This window comes from Microchirus variegatus, assembly GCF_963457635.1.
Source record: "Microchirus variegatus genome assembly, chromosome: 14".
NCBI classification, from domain to species: Eukaryota; Metazoa; Chordata; class Actinopteri; order Pleuronectiformes; family Soleidae; genus Microchirus; species Microchirus variegatus.
Window position 1 is genome coordinate 25,256,120 of NC_139815.1, and position 21,992 is coordinate 25,278,111.

At 44.2% G+C, this 21,992-nt stretch overlaps 1 protein-coding gene across 1 annotated transcript; it reads left to right on the forward strand.

Annotated features, from left to right (window-relative positions):
• Positions 1-523: 523 nt before the first annotated feature.
• LOC310937046 (monoacylglycerol lipase ABHD2) lies at positions 524-18,341 on the forward strand (the record flags this gene model as incomplete). The annotated part of the gene is made up of 12 exons (XM_083901238.1): positions 524-652; positions 2,794-2,864; positions 4,069-4,110; positions 4,325-4,540; positions 13,714-13,889; positions 14,075-14,242; positions 14,474-14,657; positions 15,481-15,573; positions 15,808-15,909; positions 16,062-16,131; positions 16,237-16,321; positions 18,160-18,341. Exons 4-12 carry the CDS (start codon positions 4,332-4,334, stop codon positions 18,339-18,341), a joined length of 1,269 nt encoding a protein of 422 aa, XP_083757364.1. The 5' UTR covers positions 524-652; positions 2,794-2,864; positions 4,069-4,110; positions 4,325-4,331.
• Positions 18,342-21,992: the final 3,651 nt, after the last annotated feature.

Genomic DNA, 21,992 nt, shown 5'->3' on the forward strand with positions numbered 1-21,992 from the left:
CCTCCTGACCAGACTAGAAGGTCACTGGCCTCCGGCTCATTTTGAGTTTGAGGCCCCTGGTGTAGCATGTGACAAAGAAATCATCTTTATTTTTTAATCGCTTCTAGTCATAATTTCAAATTGGAGATATCTTGAATTATATTGTAGTGGATATCTCAAATCACAATTTAGTTGAGGATATCCATCTATCTACAAGTGAATTAAGGTTATTTACAGGGACAAACCCCACACACATGAATGGTAAAAAATAATGTTAATTGTCCTAAGGGGAACGTTATAGTGTTTGTCTGAGATGTTCAATTTGGTAATAAACTCACCACAGATGTCTGTAATCGCTCTAAAACAGCTTGCCTGGCTGAGGGGACCTCTCCTGAGGGGGCGTGGCCCAGAATTACGTAATCCCAGAATTCAGTGTTCACCAATCAGAGACCTGATATGCAAATGAGCACTTTCTGTGAGGAAGTGATATGACAAGCGGAGCTTTTTCAGCCGATGTTGGTTGATGCTAGCCCGGGCTAACAATCAGAGGGCGTTCTTCTCTCTCTCTCGCTCTCTCCACACACAAACAAACAACCAAACAATAAAATGCCACGAATATAAATGAGGACATTTGAAGGAGCGAGGCGCGGATTCAGTTTTCCTCCCAGCTGAAGTGAGTAAGCAAAAAAAAAAAACGCAGTAAAATACCGTTATTAGCATAAAATGTTTGAAGAAGAATTCATGTTTTTCACTGTAGTTCAGTCTCCCGTATACATGTGCGAGTCACTACTAATACTACTACTACTACTACTAATAATAATAATAATGTTATATAGTTGTGCTGTGTTGACTGCTGCTGCTCCGGAAGTGTACAGCTTCATATAATAACACGCTTTAAAAACATAGCATAAAACGAGTGGGTTGTTTTGCTTGAATGACATCATTCCTCAGTTCTGCTCACTCCCTTGTCAATATAAATGCACATATTGACCGTGTTTCATTAGCACGGTTATCTAACAGTAGCGGTAACTGTCCGCACTACGTTGTGAACGCGAGATGCACAAAAAAGCCGTCTCTCCTGCCTGTACAGCGTCGTGACAGAAGCTAATGGCTAACACGGAGGGGTTCTTACTTCACTACAGTGCGGTTCATGCATATCATAAACAAGTGCCCTTGTTTTTTTTGCTCATCCTATTGTGTACACGAGAGCCACATGTACTCGGTGGATTTGTTTACCGTAGGGATATTAGCTGTGTACTTGAATGTGGAGCGGGTTATTTAATCAAGCTAATTACGCGCAGCTGGGGATATTAAAGGCACCATGATGGTTTGGGCAGAGTTTTGTTGATAGATGAAGGTGTAGAATTATAATGACTTAGTCTAAAAAACCTTACTGTACATTATTTGACCCCTTTCTTTATTATTAAGTGGAACATGTGGGCAGATGAATGTTTACCAACATCATAAATTGAATAGTTTGATGTGTATTTCTATGTACAAGAACAAAACTCGGTCCAAATGAGGCAGAAGCTTCTCACTGAAAAGCTGGTTATGTAAAGTACTATTATTGAAATTGTTGGGCATTAACTGGTTATAGTTAAAGGTGTTGATAGTTCTCTGTCCAAATGAATGGAAGTCGAACAACGGCTACAATTAACAATATATATTTTTTATAATCGATTAATCTGTCTATATATTTTTTTCCTTGAACCGAGTAATCGTTTAAGAATGTGTTATAAAATTGCTATTAATGTTTCCCAAACATGGAAACGATAATTCCCCCCAATGTCTTGGTTTGTCCACAAACTGAAATGAATCACTTATAAAAATGTCTTTGTTAAATAAAATAAAATATCCACATGCAAGAAGCTGAAAAATCAGTTGTTTTATTCATTTAAAAAAAGTTGACGATTAATTTAGTAATCGCATCATTATCGATTAATTGATTGTTTCAGCACTAGTGCAAACCAAACTGGTCAAATTACACTGCTGGTATTTGGGCATATATGTCAGACTTGGTAAATAATTAAAAGTCCTGTGTTCTTCATTTAGTTGGGTTGATAGACAAATATGAAGTATGTTAAGTGTACTTAAAAATGCAAACAATTTGGTTTTTGTAGCCTTGGAATAATGTGCCAGAGGCAAGGGCCTGTTTTTACAGAGGTTGCTATCTTGATCTGCCATGTTTCTAAGCAGCCAGAACAGACACAACAGATAGAGCACATGTTTTGCATTTTGAAATGTAAGCTCTCTACAAGAGCAAAGATCATCAACATTATTTCTGGTTCTGCCAAGGCTACTGATGTTCTCTGATGTGCTAGGGAAATGGAGGGGTGAATGGTGCCATCCTCAGTTTGTTGCAATCTGCAGTCTTACTTGAAGAAGATAATGTCTAATTCTTACACAGTGCACCTTTTAAAAAGAATAGAAAAGACAGGGGCAGAAATGCAGCAGTCCTGATGCCAACTGCCATTAAATACCAACAATATGACGATGGTCTGAAACAAACGGATATATCACACAAAACCATGACCTACCACCACCACCACCACCACAAACTGGCTTTGGATTCTTAATTGTGTGACATTGGTCTGGTAAGTCTTGGACAGTTTGTGACTTTTATACAACAAAACAAATAAATGGTAAGTTAACTGCAGCCCTGATAACACTGAAGATGGTGACTATATAGAACACTGGTGTTGCGTTGAGGGTTTTGCATGAGTATTTACATTATCAGGAACATATTGGGAAAGAAGAACCCTGCTGGATTAAGAAGGGTTAAAATATTTCTTTCTTATGTCTTTTGTTTCTCAGGTTTGACCACATCACTGTGACCTCAGACTTTTGGAGCTCGTCATTATTGGAGGCTAACTTGAACATACACAGTAAGTGGGTGTTTTTTTTAGTGTTTTAGATCTATTTTTGTAAAATTACGTCTCTCAGCTTCCCTTTTCTGTCTTGGCAGGAGAAAAAGTGGCCTTTCTGTACTTTGGACACTTCCTGTTTATGTTTGTGCAATTCCAAAGCTCAGATGGCTTTGTTTTTTCAATTTTTTTAAATATGCAGACATTTCATTAAATCAGTCTAATTTTGCACATGCGTAATCCACATTGCACACACACATATTACACATAACCTGTACTGCACACACCCCAAAGTAAAACACCATATTCACAGTTGTACTATCCCTCAAGCAGCGTTGTTGAAAAGTTTGATGCAAATTGCTACTAGAAAATATTTAAAACGGTTAAGTTTACTCTGGGGACTTTGTATTGTCTGCCATACTGTAAGAGCTTGTATTCTGTATAGAGAATATGTAATTATCATTCACTAACCCATCCAAGTGTACATATGAACATCATTCATTAGAAACCAGTCGTAGTAGCCAGTATTGATTTAATTTAGTTTAGGGTTAGTTTGAACGATTAGTGCAGGATTACCTCTTACGGTGTAATTTGTAAAGTGTTGGCCTTAAGCCTTTGATTCAAGTAAAGACACTTTGATGTATTTGACGGCTGTGATAGATAGAGGGATGGGGAGCTATGTACTGGAAAATATGTTTTGAAGCTTGATGTGTCCATTAGAAGATTTGGTGTAAAATGGGTTTTTTGACCGTTTGGTCACGCTATGTTACATAAGGTTACGTTACTGTTAAATCAATAGATCGTCATTCACGACCTGGAACGTCAAGGGAATATTTCTATGCGTTTGTTGATATGAAAGAAGCTTGGCTATGTGGATAGAAATGTAACTTAGATGTGCGGCAAGTGGAAATAAATGCGCAAACCCTTCACATTACTCTTTTTTTTGCCTTGGTGATTGATGTATTAAAATGATACCTATGAGTCAAGCCCATAGGAACCTGCCTACAGCGAACAACTTTCGGTGGCTTAAGAATGAAGAGTACGTTTGCCACTACACCAGTGTTTAAACACAGCATGTCTCCTGAATGTAATCATTAATTTAACGTAATGTCAGCACATCTGTCTTTTATGTAACAAGGCGAGGTCTATTGATACTGTGTAAGCTGTAATGTAATCAAAGTGAATTAATTAAATAACTCAACCACAGTACTGTCTCTGTTTACAGGTCTGTTGCTACAGCACCTTCAGCACTAAGAGGAAAATTTAGGTCAGTCATATGTTTACATTTCTGCACTTTCTTAATCGCTGTTAACGAGAAGTTTTGTTATTTTTGTTTGTCATAGTAAGTACTAAAATTGAGTGCAAGTTTGGTTCAAATTGTAGTTATTGTTTTGTCTGTGTAAAACATTGAATTATATTTGTTTTCCAGGTCTGCAAAGTGATATATGAATGAAGTTTGCTTTTCTGCTTTGTTTTTCCAGAACAATCATGAGCACCCACGAGTCAGACGTGCACACCTTCTCTCCGGAGCTGCCTGCCATGTTCGATGGCATGAAGCTGGCAGCGGTGGCCACAGTTCTTTACGTCATGGTCCGCTGCTTGAACCTCAAGAGCCCCACCGCTCCCCCGGACCTCACCTACCAGGACACTCCCCTCAGCCGCTTCCTTCTCAAGTCCTGTCCCCAGCTGACCAAAGAGTGAGTTGCATTTACAGCTTTATGTCTGTCACTAAATGTCACCATGGACTTGGTGCTGCTGCTCAGCCATCTGGGGCTGCAGTGAGGGTGTAGCATGTTGTCTGACGGTGGTCCCATCTGTCACCATGTTCTTTAGTGTACTGAAGGTGTCTGGCTGTACTGTACTGAGGGTGAGAGCTCAAAGATAGACTGGGTTCGTACCAGCTGCATTACAGATATGGATTTCTTCACCACAGGGTGCAGTGATTTAGATTCATTAATGTAACTCTCCCCCTCAGGGGCTATAGTTTGAATCACCTATTTTAGCGCAAACAACCAATTTTATAGAGCAGAGCACAATGTTGCCTTGTTGTAAAGAACAGGTCAGCAACAGGGATCCAACATCCTACATTCTGCTTTTTTATATTGGCAATTGTTGTCAATTTTTGCCACAATACAAAACTACAAATTAAAAATGACAGAAGCCGACAGACTTGAGAAAATTAACAAATAAATTAAAACAAACCAAAAAGGTGGTTGAGGTGCAAGGGTGACACCCTGAACCCATTCTTTATAGATGACAATGTGTTCAACAATATCTTGTGGTGCATGTGTACAGTACTCCTCAAATTGCACAGGAAAAGAGAGGACGAATTCAATATTAAGAGAAAATTGGATGTAAGAGAGAGGGAAAATAGTTTTATTTGTTGTCAAGCAATCAACACAATTTGTCTCTTTGTGCATCCGTGTACATGTCCCACTGTCTGCTGTTTTTCTTAAACTCCACAGGAGAAATGTATGGAAACTCTCTCCAAGTCTTTATCTGCTGATGCATTCAATTGCTACTGAGGCTTTTTTTGTTTCAGCTGCAGAATTATATTTGTCTGCCTTGTTACCACTTCTCTGTCTTTCTTCCCCCTTGAATTGCCTTATGTTGCTTATAGAAAAGGCTACATCGGTATGTGGTTTGCCTGAGATACCTGGAACCCGTCGTCGATGTTGGAGTATCACGTGTGTTATTTAAAAGTCACGTCATGTAACGCATGATGACACCCTGCAGTGTTGCTCAACAGAGATCAGTTACACCATGGAAAGCACAACTTTAAACAACATTTTTGTCTGGCTGTGTTTGGGAACAAGCACAGAGGGGGGTTTTGGCTCAAGAAAGACCAAAGTTGTTTTTTTTTCTCTCTGTGCATCTTAGTGTTTTCCTGTCACTATGAAAGTACAATTACGACAAAAGAGATATGAAAAGTTTGCCTCGTTTGGGCTTGAGGTACTAATTTTATTACTATTGTAGCTTCAAATTGTCAGGATAGCTTTCTAGGTATCTAAAGCCTGGAAAGTCTTTTTCTGGACTTTGAGCTTATGTTCTTTTATGAAGAACATAGAAAACCGCTCATATATGTGTCTGGACCCTAATAGTTACGATGATATATTTATGTATGGGATATAGTATGGTTGTGTGATTACTTCTGTAAAACCAAATGTTGACCTCCTTCAAAATCCTTCTGCCTCGACAAAATAAAATTTTCCTTTATAAAATCTTGTCTTTTGCAGATAAAAGCGAAATCCTTCTCCAAGGTTTTTTTTTTTATGTAGAAATGCAGACTATAAGTGTCGACATAAGTTAAAACTTGCGTCCAGTACGTTGCAGTGAAAAGGTCTCCTTTTCAGTTAAAATCTATAGCAGAAAACGAAAGTTACGTATGTAACTACGGTTCTATGAATCCTGGATGACCGCCAGAGGCGGTGCTTAAGCACTGGATATCTCCATCTCGCGCATGCGCAGGTCGAGTGTTTATACCAACAAAGTCACCCATGACCCCTGATGACGCCGGCTAGCCTATATCTTCCGGTGACATCAGAGGATCTGTTCCTGCAGAATCTTCTCGCGAAACCACGCGTATTCTGAGTGACGGAACGCTCTGGCGGTCATCCAGGATTCATAGAACCGTAGTTACATACGTAACTTTCGTTCTATTTCATCCTTACTGACCGCCAGAGGCGGTGCTTAAGCACTGGATGACCATGACAACAAAGTCACGAGGAATGCCAGTACGTACCTCAGTGAGAGGGAGCAGTAGAGGCGGGCAGCAGGGCCACACCCAGTGGGTGGGGGGTGGCCACATTCACCCGATAGAACCTGGAGAAGGTAGTTGGTGATGCCCACGATGCCGCATCACAGATGTCCCCCAGGGGCACACCGCGCAGTGCCGCCCATGATGTAGCAATGGCCCTAGTAGAGTGGCACCTCACCCCGGATGGTAGGGGGCGACCACTGTTTTTATACGCCTGGTTGATGACATCCACAATCCAGTGCGAGAGCCGCTGTTTGGAAAGGGCACAGCCTTCCTTAGGGCCTCCGTAACAGAGGAACAGCTGTTCTGAACGTCTAATGCTTGTGGTCAGCTCTATATAGACTCTCAGGGCCCGGACGGGACACAGAAGTCCTGACCTTTCCTCCCCTGCTGGGGAAATAAACTGTGCCAGGTGAATAGGTCGATTAAGGTTTGACGCTGACAGAACCTTAGGGAGAAAAGCCGTATTCGGCCACAGAGTGACCCCTGAGCCATCTGAGTTCCACCTCAGACACGAGTCACTCACGGAGAGAGCATGTAGCTCCCCGACACGCTTTGCTGAAGTGATGGCGAGGAGAAAGGCAGTCTTTGTAGACACCCACTTCAACTCCGCCTGCGCCAGGGGCTCAAAGGGGGGCAGGCACAGGGAATCCAGCACCAGGGGCAGGTCCCAGGCTGGAATTCTCGGTGTCCTTGGGGGTTTTAACCTTAAGGCTCCCTTTAGAAAAAGAGACACAAGTCTGTGGCACCCCACGGTGTTGCCATCAACTCGAGTGTGTTGAGAAGAAATGGCCGCCACATATACCCTCAGGGTAGCGGGGGACCGTCCGCTGTCCAGGAGTGACTGTAGGAACTCGAGAATTTTTGTAATTGTACAGTGCACAGGGTCTTCACCCCTGTCTGAACACCAGGCAGAGAACAGTTTCCACCTATTCTCATACTGTATTCGGGTAGAAGGCGCCCTCGCATTCAGTATGGTATGTTGAACAGTGTCTGGACACTCTGTCAGCAGCGGGTCGGGCCCTGCAGCGGCCACACCCAGAGCTGGAGGCGATGCGGTTCGGGATGCCAGACCTGGCCCCCTAGTTGAGACAGGAGATCCAACCTGTCGGGGAGACGCCACGGTGAGCCCTGGCAGAGCCTGTGTAGCAGAGGGAACCATGCCCTCCCTGGCCAGAAGGGGGCCACCAGTAGCAGCCTGTGGCCCTGCTGTAGGACCCTCTGCAGTATTTGAAGAATCAGAGGCATCGGTGGAAAGGCGTAGAGTAGGCTCTCTGGCCAATCGTGGGCGATAGCATCCTGGCCCAGAGGGCTGGTTTCCTCCATCAGTGAGAACCAGAGGGGGCAGTGGGTTGACTCTTCCGTGGCAAAGAGATCCACCTCTGCCCTGCCGAATACATCCCAGATATTGAGCACCACCTCTGGGTGAAGCCGCCACTCCCCTGGTGGAGGCTTGCAGCGTGATAGGGAGTCTGCGACCCAGTTCCGTTCCCCGGGCAAATACATCGCCCTTATGCTGGCTAGGCGGGGGGCCGCCCACAACAGGAGGTCCCGGGATACCTGCAGCAACCGTGCGGACCTGGTTCCCCCCTGGTGGTTTATGTGAGAGACGGTTGAGATGTTGTCTGACCGCACCAGCACATTCCTCCCTCTTAGGAATGGAAGGAAAAACTGTAGCGCCATGTGTACTGCCCGTAGCTCCAGGACATTTATATGGTCCAAGCAGTCCTGTGCGTTCCACAGGCCTCGAGCTGTCCGGTTCTGCCACACAGCACCCCACCCTGTGAGGGATGCATCTGTTGTGACAGTCTCTCGACGGGATGCAATAGAGCCCATGGGCATGCCCTGGAGGAGAAATGACCTCTCCCTCCATGGGGCCAGAGCAAGGAGGAAGCGCTGTGACACCTTGAGTTTCTTGTGCCGGTGTCGCTCGGCGTCTAAGTGGAAACTGTTCAGCCACCTCTGAAGGGGGCGTATTGATAGCAACCCTAAGGGAACCACAGTGGCAGCAGCTGTCAGCATGCCTAAGAGGCACATATACTGGACGTATCGCAAGCAGCGGCCCCTCTGAAAGAGGAGAAGGAGGCGGAGGATGTCTTCTACACGCCGAGGTGATGGGTAGGCCCTCATGGCAACAGCATCCAGGGTCACCCCCAGAAAGAGCATTCTCTGTGAGGGAACCAGGCAGCTCTTTGTAAAGTTCACTCTGAGCCCGAGCTGGGCCACATGTGAGAGTAGAACCTCCGTGTCTCGGGTCACCTGAGACCGGGATGACGCGCAGACCAGCCAGTCGTCCAGATATGGCAGGACCTTCATGCCCTGCGCCTGCAGGGGTGAGAGGGCTGCTGCCACACACCTGGTGAACACACGTGGTGAAAGGGAGAGGCCGAATGGGAGAACCCTGAACTGATAATGGCAACCCTGAAAAGCAAACCGCAGGAATTGCCTGTGGTGTGGTGCTATGGGGACATGGAAGTATGCATCCTTCAGGTCTATTAAAGTAAACCATTCCCCCCTGGCAACAGTACGCAAAACCTCTGCAGTACTGAGCATGTGGAACTTCAGGGCCTTCAGGAACCTGTTGAGTCCCCTCAGATCGAGGATAGGGCGGAGTCCGCCGTCTTTCTTTTCCACTAGGAAGTAGATCGAGTAGAAACCCCCGGATGGTAGGGGATCTACTGGCTCGATGGCACCCTTGTCCAGGAGGGTGGACAACTCCTGGTTGAGGGCATCGGCTTTTGCCAGGTCGCGTATGATGGTCATCCTGACCTGGCCATAGTTTGGGGGCCGGCGTCGGAACTGAAGTCTGTACCCGTGGGTTAAGGTGGAAATCACCCAGGGGTCCGTGGTGGAAGCAGCCCAGTAGCTGAGCTGCTGCTGGGAGAAACAGCCGACAACCGGCCCCGGACTCTCAGCGCCTGGTCCCCCGGCCTCTAGGGGCCCTGGGGGGACGACGGGCAGCGTCGAAGTTCTGAGGACGTCTTGGGGGCAATCTGTCGGGGGCTCGAAAGGCCTCAGGGCCTTGTCGAGCCGGCTGTTGAACCGACTGCCGAGACCTAAGGTAGCCACTGGGGAGAGTCGGTGGCTGAGAGTGCCGCCTGGGGGGAGCTGGAGAGACCCTAGGCCTGCTTGGGGGAGGCATACTTCTGTGAAGCCCCGAGAGCTGCTGTCGAGTCTGCCTGGCCTGGACCGTACGTTCAAGCGCCTCTACAGCAGCTGACCCAAAAATCTCACCGGGTTCCACTGGGATGCTGCGGAGGGTTCTCCGGCACGCCTCAGTGAGAGGTGACTGTGCCAGCCATACCTGGCGGCGAGCCTGAACGAGTGTAGACATCAGGCGCCCGAGTTCTCTGGACATCAGGGCAAATGCCTGTAGAGATGCATCACTGAAGCTGTGGATGGAAGAGTCCAGTGTGGCCCCCTGGAGGGATGTTGAGAGAGCAAGCATCAGGTGGGACAGGGAATTGTTAATGCGTCCCATGCGTGCTGCTGCGTCATAGGCCCTGGAGAGCAGGTCATCTGTAGCCCGACACTGGGGGCGCGGACACCTGGCGTCCTGTCTTAGAGCCTCATCGGGTGAGACAATGAGAGCCGCTATAGCTGGCTCAACCGCAGGCATGCGGGCCAGGCCGAACTTGGCTGCATCCTGCATGGCTGCTAGCGCCCGGCCATCTGATGTTGCGTGGGAGAGTGCTCTGGTATCTCTCCAGCATGCATGCAACTCCCTCAGGTACTCATCTGACGGGGGCACAGTTAAGGCGATAGGGGCTGGTTCACGCCTGAAAAAGGCGCTGGCGGGAGCCGATTGAGCCTGCGGAATGTCCACCTGCAGGCGGGCAAGGGCCATGCGAATGATGGCCCCCATAGAGTCATCCCCTGACCCAGCACCGCGACTGCGGGCTGAGGAGCAGGAGCTCCCCCCAGAGGCGTGAGAGGCAGCACCCCGGGGAACCGGGTCTGCCCCATAGTCCGTGAACTCAGTGGCTGAAGCTGCCACAGAGAGCACATCCTCATCTGGTTCGAGCATTGGGGTAGGGGAAGCGGAAACGCCCACGTCCACTACACTGGTCCCAGACTGGATGGCTAGGAAGAGGGTTTTCATCTGGTCTAACTCCTCCGTCAACTGGTCCACCTTGGAGGCCAGTCTAGACTCCTTGACCCTCCTTCCGGAGGAGGCGCCCACAGCCTCTGCAGCCCGACGCTTAGGCCGGTTAGGCTGTGCTGGAGGCGGTCGCTGGGCTGGGGTCAACTGGTCCGATCCCGGAACATGACCCAGCAGGTGTTCGACCTCAGCTAGTCTGGCAACCCGCACTGCCCGGGGCATGAAGCTGCAGTTCATGCACGAATCCTCCGAAAGCCCCTCCCTCAGGTGTTCGAGGCCAAGGCACGGAGGACACCTATCGTGACCATCCTCTGGCTGCAGAGAGGCCATACAGGTCGTGCAGGAGTGGTCACCAAGCATGGTGACAGTCGCCCCTGTAGAGTGGGAAAACAACAGATGCTGGGAGAGGGGGCGAACACACCACCTTCACCAACAGGTGTCGCACCGCCGAATACAGTTAGTGGGTTCTTCACACTAACTATGAGGGCATCGGCATCCACCTATGCTGGGAGCGGGAGCGAGAACACTGCCTTCACCGGCAAAGATCAGCTTGCTGCGCCGGAATACAGACGGTTGAGCAAAAATGCTAGCCTCTAGCGCCCGTAGTTAAGCGCAAGTGTCGGGATAGGGAGCGCGTGCGCTGTATTCACCCACACTGGAAAATAAAACGAGAGCGATAAACGCTGTACGACTACTCACTTCGGACAGTAGAGGTACTGATGTCGGGAGAGGAAGCGAGTACACTGACTTCACCGACGTATAGAACTACAACAAAAGACGGGTACAACTAGCTGTACCGATTAGTAGACGCCCGGTCGAGCAAATAATGCAAACCTCTAGCGCCGTAATTAGGCACAAGTGTCGGGATAAAGAGCACGCGCGCTGTTGTCACCGACACCGTAAAATAAAACGAAAGCGATAAACGCTGTACAATTACTCACGGACAGTAGAAGTACTGATGTTGGGAGGGGGGAGCGAGTACACTGGCTTCTCCAACATAGAAAAACTACAACAAAAGGCGGGTACCACCGACTGTGTACCGATTACAAATTACACAGACGCTAGGTCGAGCAGACAATGCTAACCGCTAGCGCCCGTAACAATAACACAAAGAAAAATGTCGGGAGCGGGAGCGAGTACAACGCCTTCACCGATTTATTTAACAAAGTAAGATATACTCTCAAAGGCGAAAGACGCCTGGTATACTCAGCCAGTTGTAGCGTTGGCTGATCCAAACTTCTGTTTCGGAGTGTCCACGGCGAACCGCGACGAAACTCCGTCTCCGCTCGTCGCAGCCCTTGGAGGGCGAGCAGCTCGCAGCTCCGACAAATTGTCACAGGGCTACCGGCGACAAAGCGGCGATGAACGCTTTAATTCAGCTAGGATTTACTGACATGCGTACACCTGCATAGCGAGAAGATGAAAAGGAACAGATCCTCTGATGTCACCGGAAGATATAGGCTAGCCGGCGTCATCAGGGGTCATGGGTGACTTTGTTGGTATAAACACTCGACCTGCGCATGCGCGAGATGGAGATATCCAGTGCTTAAGCACCGCCTCTGGCGGTCAGTAAGGATGAAATAGAAACAATGTTTATGTCAACAATCCCCTCCCATGAACTATTGATTGCAGTGTTTTTCAAAAGGCTGAAAAGTAAAGAGTACTTTGTTACTGAAGAGTAACAAATGCTTTCTGTGAATAGAGCTTTTTTGAGTTAAGTTGATAAGACTTGCTGCCGTTGACCTCAAACTAGCCAGACCATGTTTTTATCACGCCGTCCACACCATAACAATGAGGTGGTCCTCTTCCTGTACGTATCAAGTCATAAACCTTCAGCGTATCTTCTAGCAAAGCCTGGATAAGCCTCAGCTGACCGAGCACTGCGTGCCGGATTTAAGCAATTACAGTATCACTGGATGGAATCAGACTGCGTTTGTGATCGACGACTCTCTTACGCAACTGTATTTTCCAGGTGCAGTATTTGTTGTAGTCACAGCAAGAGATGAGGAAGCACAAGGTTGAAGGTCTTTTGTGGCGTTACATGCCATGTGTAGTACCCTTTGCTCTCTGCAGTTGCAGTCCCTGTGTTTGGCTACTTTATACTTTTAGTCTACACTTATGCTGAGCTTGTGGGTCTCATCTGATTATGCCTCCCACACTTCATTGTTGCAAAGGCTAGCAAGAAAAAAACAAAACACAAGGGATGTTATCTAATTGATGTGAGATCTTGACACTTCAATAAATGTGTAATTTTTAGTCACTGTGAACAAAAGCAATATGTGTCCTCATGATTACATTGATGTGACTTTACTTTATCTTCAAGAGCATTTTCCTGTCAGGATATTTACTAGCCTTTGTTCTCAGTGTGGAAGATACGGTAGTGATTCATGATAACGCACAATATTTCAAAGGAATATTACGTAATCTGAATCTGACTTGACTCCCACAGCTAACTCCTACAGAAGTTTTACTGGAAGTATTTTATTTTGTTGAATTTATTTTTTCCTCAATAAAACACACACATGCAACAAAAGTTTAGTATAAATTAGAGGCAGTAAATAAATTGGAGTTTTACAAAGTAAGCCTAGACTATGTGGATGACAAAACATTATTGTCAGAAAAAAGTTATGATAATGCCATAATATGTAATATTTAGAATAAATTAAGGTATTCAATGTATGTGTGTGTGTGTGTGTGCACCCAGCTATGGGAGGATTTTTTACATCTTTTGACTTTAAGTGCACATGTAACTTCTACATAGCTACAGACTGATATCACTGACGTACAGAGAAGCTGCCACAGTCTGTGACTTGTTATGCAAACTGCTGTATGTGCCTTGCGTCAGAACACTCATGTCTGTCACACACCACACATGCAAATGTATGTGCTCGGGATAACGAGGTGTCCATGTTATTTGTGGACACTAATCTTTTGCCCCTTTCTTTAGTCGAAACATTTTCATAATTCAAAGTCAAATATAATAGCAGAGTTCAATTGTGTGTGTTTTTCAGATACATTCCTCCCCTGCTGTGGGGTAAGAGCGGTCACCTCCAGACAGCACTGTATGGTAAACTTGGACGGGTGAGTGCCCCTCACCCATGTGGAGTCAGGAAGTATTTACCCATGCAGGATGGAGCCACTGCAACGTTTGACCTCTTTGAGCCACTGGGGACCCATCGACTAGGAGGTGAAGAGCTCTTTACTGATAATTTAATGCTTTATTTGCTGCTTTTGTTGCATATTAGATGAAACGCAGAGCTCGTTTGTTTTGTTCTTAGTTGTTTGGTTTTTAGTAATTAATTCAGACAAACGGCCTGATGCTTTTATCAAGATGTTACCATTTTTCTACAACCCATCTGCCTGTTTCAACAGATGACATCACCATGGTGATATGCCCTGGTATTGGTAACCACAGTGAGAAGCATTACATCAGAACATTTGTGGATTATGCACAGAAGGAAGGTTATCGCTGTGCTGTGTTGAACCACCTGGGAGCTCTTCCCAACATTGAGCTCACGTCTCCACGAATGTTCACTTACGGTGAGACCATTGAGCTGAAGTTAAAGTTAAAAAGGCTACATGTGTATATGAGCTTGGTTAACAAGAGATTTAAGCTTACCTGAGCTTATTTAGAAGGTCTCGTAGATAAATAAATGTGATACTCTTTGCTAAATGCACCATCAGCTGAAAAATGCTGCGCAGCAAAGAACTCTTTGTCCTACAGAGGTGTTATTCTGTATTGATTGGTAACTCTGCCATTTCTTCTCACAGGATGCACATGGGAGTTCGCAGCCATGGTTGGTTATATTAAGCGGGCATATGCTCAGACCCAGCTGATTGTGGTTGGCTTCAGTCTGGGTGGAAACATAGTTTGTAAGTTCCTGGGGGAGAACAAGATGAACCAGGAGCGAGTGCTGTGTTGTGTCAGCGTTTGTCAGGGTTACAGTGCTCTCAGGTGGGTTTTTATCCTTTTTTTTTCTCTTTTTTAACACTCTTTGTCAGACAAATGGAACACTTGATGTCCACATATTTGTACATTTAAATATAGGGTTAGCAATGTGTCATCAAAACAAGTGCATGTATGGTATCATCAATATAATTAGACAAGTTAATCAAACCAGCTGTTGAATCGTTGTTTTGAGTTGACGGTCATAATGCAGAAATAAACTGTTTTTAATTCATAGTCACGTTTCATCCAAGACTATCCAGGGAGTTGCTGTGTTGTTTTTTAAACCATGACTACATGCGTGGGTAGCAGGATGGATTCTACACCCTGTATTCAGTTGGGCTGAGCCCCACCTTTTTTTTGTTTTAAACTAAGCCAGCGTCTTTTGGCAGAAATGACTGACAGGATCTGTTGAAATGTGTGTGTGTAGGCAGTGAGGGCAGGGTGTGACGGTGTGTTACAAAGGCTGGCCTGTTATAACTTGAGGTTTAATGAATTTTGCTGTCGAATCTCTATACAAACGTAAGTTGTCCGTCTCTTCTCTCTCAGCATTGTGGCCAGCATACTCTTTCACGAAAAGTGTGTGGTTGATGAACCATACCATATTTGAGTTTTGAAATTTCAAAAGGGGAAAAAAAAATAAGAAAATCATTTTGTCTCATTGTCAGTGATGTGTTTTTAATATTATTTGCTCTTCAGCCAGTTTCTGTCAGTGAGCTGCACTTTGATGCCTTAGATCATTGACCCCTTTCACCATTGTGATGCTTTATCCAGTGGATTATCACAATACTGCACAAAACTAAACACTCTTGTGTGTCTGTCTCTCTCTCAGGGCCCAGGAAACATTCCTACAGTGGGATCAGTTCAGGCGCTTCTATAACTTTCTCATGGCTGACAACATGAAGAAAATCATCCTCTCACATAGGTAGTAGCACTGTTCCATATGCACAAAGTACATGCTTTCCTGTAGATTTTCATTACAATGAATCTCAGTCAGTTTGTTTATGTTGACATTGCTGTTTTCTGGTGTTTGCCACAGAAGATTTTGTTTGTTTTCTGAATAATCTCTCAACTTTGACATCAAACCTGACCAGTTTCTACTTGTTTTATTCATTCTATTTTTGTGTGCATGTTTTGTTTTTTTCTTAAAATGTTACAGACACAGTCTGTTTGGAGGAAGCTCAGGTCAAATGTTGTTAGCAGATCTTGGTCGGCTGTTCACAGCAACTTCCCTCATGCAGATTGATGACAGCATCATGAGGTATGTGGTGGAACACTTAAGATTGCGTTCAGTGAATGTCACAGCTGTCAGTGTTTTGTTGAAATGGATAGTAGATCAGTTTTTGCAATAGTGATAATCCAAATAGTGCCAAACTAATTTGTCAAAATGTTTTTTTTTCTTCGTTGAAACAGGAAATTCCATGGCCACAGCTCTCTCAAAGAGTACTATGAGAAAGAGAGCTGTGTTCATTATATTCACAATGTAAGCTTCTGCAGAAACATCATCACATTGTCTCTCACTTTTTTTCTTGTTTCCATCTGTGTGTGTGTTTAATATCATGTGATTTGTTTATTGTCATGTATTCAGGTAAACGTGCCACTACTGCTGGTGAACTCTGCAGATGATCCTCTGGTTCATGACTCTCTGCTTAAAATCCCTCACACATTAGCAGGTAACTAACACCATGCATATTGTCAACAGATGCAGGACATTTTCAACTTGTTTTTAAGGTTCACCTCAGCAGTTTTAGTGGATTTTATGGGAATTTTGCCAAAACAAATAATACTATACTGTGTTTGGCTCTTTGCTGTGCTGTACTCTGTTTTACTGAGTTTGTCAAGTACCTGTAGACAGATAATGGTGCATTAGCAGTTTATTCTCTTTTGAATTCAAGTTGTTTTTTAATTCAACAGGCTTTTCATGTTTGACTAATGTCTTCTCAGCACCTAAAGCAGGACAGGGAGTGGCACAAAGATCAAGTCTAGGAGCAGCTGTAACAATCACTCACACATAGAGCTCAAATAGCACAGAGAGCTTTATTTGTCATTGCAAGATAATGTTGTGCAACCCTGGTCAGTGAGCATCCTTTAATCTGTTTAAAGTGAGTTGAAGTCTTCCACGGGTTCCCCAAATCAAACATTTAACCCAATAAATAAAGTTTGCAGTAAGCTCAAACTGTACATTACGTGTCTAAAACACTTCCCTTCTCCTCAGCCCATGTTATATTTAAACCTACTGACCATTTAAACTATTTTGGATGAGGAAAATCCCTCATGTGAGGGTGTGTGTGTGTGTGCATGTGAGCGTGGAGTGGATGAGTCATGACTGAAAGTACAAGCCACTCTGTTTGACATGCGTCTCTTGAGAGGATCATTTACAGGATCAGCTGCCCCTTAACTACTTTAATTTAAAAGGGGGTGCAGGGGTTCTGATACATGACTAACAGGAAATGACTAAACTGAAAATTAAAAAAGAAGTAAAAAGATTTTACATGGTGGTAATAAATGGTAAATGTGAGCTGTTTTTTCAGTGCCTGGTGAAATGGTGGCTCCAGGGTTTGGTTAGATGACATCAGCACCTGTCGTGAAACGTGCACAGTGGTGAAAGCCCTGTGGGATCATAATCACAAGCCAAATACAGCTACAAGCTTTCCCAGATAAGAGCAGGCCAATAAAGAGATCCAGGACAGTTCTCGTCAGTCGGCCACCCTGTGTGGTTGCCTGCAGTTGTAGCACTGTGCGTAGATTTACACAACAGCCGAGAACAAACATCGTACCAAGGGTTTAAACGCTACCTATTAATGGTTTCAGTAATGGTAATTCATGTTTTCTTGTTATGTCACAAGAAAGAGATCAGAGAGTAGGTCATTTCTTTGATGGTGAATCACGTGGTAATGCTCCATCACGTTTTACATTTTACTTTTACATAGTGAATACTGAACTGGACATGAGAGAATAATCACAATTGGATGCATATATTTTCACCAGACCAGCCCTACTATGTAGACACTTCAAGGTTTATTTATTGTTAATTAAATACCACTGATATTAGTAGATTAATTTCTTTTGCCATATTGACTGTATATTCTGTGGAAAAACACATATTTAAACATAATTTTCTTTTATGCAGACACTGGAGCATTACAGCCATACATTATTTTATCTCTCTTATCAATACGCTGCTGTAATCTGTTGTAATCAAACTGGTTTGTTTGCACGGAGGTAATGTGTGAACTAATTGGAACTAGTTTTCCAACCTGAGTTCGATTAAATGTTCTTTATCTACTTACTCGGTTGTTGTCACAGCATGAACACACCTAGTCAGAAGTTGAGTTCTGCTGTTATCTGTTTGACTACACAAATCCACCCTTACTATCTACAATGGGTATAAAATGATAATCCGTGGAGAGCCCATATTTGGGCACGTGTTGCTCTTCATATACCGATGACTGTACGCTGTGCAGTGTAGAGCGCACCGGTCTGATTACTGTGTCCCGTGTCGCCTTTCTAGCAAAGAAGTCGAACGTGATCTTCGCCCTGACGCTACACGGAGGCCACCTGGGCTTCTTCGAAGGTGCCGTGCTCTTCCCTCAGCCGCTCACCTGGATGGACAAAGTGATCGTGGGTTACGCCAATGCCATTTGCCAGTGGGAGAAACAGAAACCGCCGTGCCAAAGTAGTGAGAGCTCCTGAGCAGAGGGGGGGGAGGGGGGGGACAAAAAAAAAACCTCTGACGTGACCTCTGTGTCTCTCTCTCATTCTTTCTCTCCCCTTTCACCTTTTTCCAACATTACTGTCCCAGCACTGAGGAGACACACCTGAAAACTGCTCTCTCTTCTCTGCCTTCTCCTCTGGTGCTACTCACTGCTCCTGACCCACAATTTTTCAAGCCTTCACCACAGTTTTCCTTTGTAAACACTATCACCTTATGTACCACAGTATGTCGAGGAACAAAAAAAAAACAAAAAAAAAACGACAAACTGCCTTTCGTGGTTGTTCCCGTTTGCGAGAACTCGATCATGTACATAACGATGATCCTTGGCTAACGGAGGCGCTGACCAAATACGATGCGGGATGAAGTGAGGAAATTGTGAGCTTCACTCCAAAATAATTCAGTGAAAAACAAGAGCACACGAGAAGCCTCCTTTTTTTTAAACTTAAATTCAAACTGTGCTGCAGGTGTCCATTTATCACACCTTTTCAAGAAGCTCACTGCTTATCACCGCCAAGGCCACGTAGCCTATTGTCTGCTGTCTTTAACCAACACAGCGTCTTTGTAGTATGTATGTAACTCACAGACGTAGTTCATGTCTGTGTGCCCGTGTAGACGGAGAGCGTCGGAGCATGTGATCCTCGTGTCGTGTTCATCGTCCGTCTGCTCTTATTTTGTCCTCTTTTTGGGTGAAAACTGTTGCTGTGGTTTGTAGAAAAAAAAGACGAGTAGAAGAGTTAAATGTTAGGTGGATTTTTTGATACATTACCTCCAGTTCATGGCAGTGGTCTGGCTGTTACGTTTGACTCCTGAAATGAAAGCGTTCAGTGCTTTTCAGACATGACCACAACGGGATTCATACACATTCCCTCGGTCACATTCTATCACTTTGATTCAGTGCACTTTAAAAGCATATTATGCCACAACCTTTTTTTTCTTTCCGTTTTTAACTTATACATGGATATGTAGGTAATAATGAAAGGTTAGAAGACCGGGATGTTCCCTGTGTTATCCATCGTCTTGTGTTTTTGAGCCCTCCTTCTCTTTTCGTCTGCCTGTGAGCAGCTGCAGCTCCTGCCAAAAAAACCATCCGATATCTTCATCTTGCTGCAGAAACACACAGACCAACACCACACCTGTACACACTAATTCAAACGTCTACTCTAAGGACAATTTAGCATTTTCCGTATGTAAGTGAAGGTAAAATTTTGCAGTGTGAAGATTTAAATATGATCATCTGAGCTGTGAGGTGTGATGAGGAGGAGGAGGAGGAGGGTAGAAGATACACATGCTGAACCCAAATTGTCTTAGTGATTGTTATATTTGTAATAATGATGGGATAGAGAAGAGGAGGACACTGCATGCACGAAAAAGAACAGAATATTTTACTGCAAGGCATTATTTTTGTTTTGTAGTCGGGATTGAGTGTTAAAGCGACCGCAGTGCGCCAGTGTGGACTAAAACTGATCACAAACCTGTTTTGACTCTGACCTGTGGACTACTTTAAAGCCTGAGTCTGACTGAGAACCTGTTGCAAAAACCTTCTTATAAGGGCTTATAAAGCTTTCTTCCACAGCATAGTCACGCCAAGTAAAATCTGTAATACCTGAACTGAACACTGTGATGAGACAGGTGGACGGTTGGATATGATGGACAGATACAGGGAGAAGCTTGTTAAGCCAAGGTTTGTTTTCCTATAAGAATTGGAATTAGTGGCGTTTATTCCAGTAGCAGGCAGTTTTGTTTATGTCGAGGAGCGTAGAATATGCTAAACACTATCAAATTAAAAGCAGAGTGTGGGTTGTTGAGAAAGTGGCATTACTGTATGTAGTAGTGAATATTATGAGTAGTGAAATCATACGTCGTCGGGCCCAAACTCAGTTTATCCAGATCTGTTGCTGTGACAAAACACTGGTCTTCACCTCACTGTGTGGTACTGTACACTGCAGTTATTGAATTAATGAAGCCAAAAGTTGAAAACACTGAATTGAATCCTTGACTTTATTTGCAATCGGGGACATCATGCCTGATCATTTCAGTTCTGTTGTTGTTAAAAAAATATTCTCGGGATGAGATGAAGGGAAGTGTATCGACGCGGTGGAAAACCGAGCGGCCTTGGATAAGGTCCGTTTCCTCCACTTCTGCAGTCCACACGTCTCACGTCTTTGCTTCCTCTAACCTCGCCTCTTGCATTGATCACTGTTGCCATCTGTTGTCAGGGAGACCAAACTACAACTGCCAGTCATTCATGACGAACCCTCTCTGAATCACACGGCTTGTTCAGTTCGCGGATCACACACTCGGTCCACACAGCTTTCATTTCCACACTGGCAACAAATGGTTTCATTCTGGCTTGTGATGACACCAGCACAAACCCAGTTTTCTGCAGTGATGGTCCCCCCCCCCCCCCCCCCCCCAGTTTTGCACAAACAGGTTTAGATGTATTATTTGGATGTATTTTTTTATAGTATAAGTATTTGTGTATTAACCTTTTTTTTTTGTATTGTTTTTATGTCTTTTTGTGTTGTGCAAATGCAGTAAGGGGAGTATTGATGAGTAAATACGCAGTAAGTGTGTTTGTTGAAATAACCCCAAACTTATTCACTTTATGAAAAGAAAAGTAAATGAAAAAAAACAGACGTATTTAAAGAGTATATTAAACTATTGAAGGGACCAGGGGTGAAATTTAAGGCAATAACCAACCAGGACAGATTCTGTTTCATTTTAATCATTATGTGACAAAATGTATCTGACCAAAACTTGTCACATACAACGTTCTTCTCATGGATGTGGCATCTAACATGTGTTTTACATGTGCTCCCCTGTTTTTTATCCAGTGTTTCAAACAGTCTTTCTCACTGTGGGCTCAAAAAAAAAATACCTTGGTTATTTTTCAGTTAAGATTGAATCGGCTAAAGCAGCAGGATGAGAGCCCACGGTGGGGAAAATGACTGTAATCATTGTACAGCTTTAATTTTGTGTCTACAAACATCATGATGCTGAAAGATGATTAAGGGACATGGAGTGCACATTGTCACACAACATAACATACTCTGATTGAGCACTGGGTGTTTTTGTGGAAGAAAAAACCAGTGGTGTGTATGATCTAATTATGAGAGAAAATAAGGTTATTGTGTTCCAAAATAAATTATTTTCTCAATAGAAAAACTGCCTTTTGTCATGTGTGTTTTTTTTTTCTCCTATGCATAATGTTAATAAAGCTTTTATCTGGTGAAAACACAATCTTATCTCACATCTAAAAAAAACAGTTACAGTTTTAGAAGTGAAATAAATGGCCAAATATATAGTTATACTAAAAAAATAGTTATTTAGGATGATGTATGTCATAATGCAGTGTAGTGCATTTAGGTAAATACAGAAAAAAATGGAGCTTGAATTTGAAGTTTGCACTAATTTAAGTGTTGCAAAATTCTAAATAAAATGAAATCTGCCTGTTCAAACCTTAAGACTTCTTATTTATATGAATATAATTTGTTTTATTCTTATAAAACGAGGCAAAAGACGATCAAAAAAACTCATTTTTATTGAAAATGTCTCAATTAGGTGTACACAGCTGATTGGATCATTGTGGTTCATTAGGCAAACAAAGGCTGTTGAGGTAAAGTGTAATG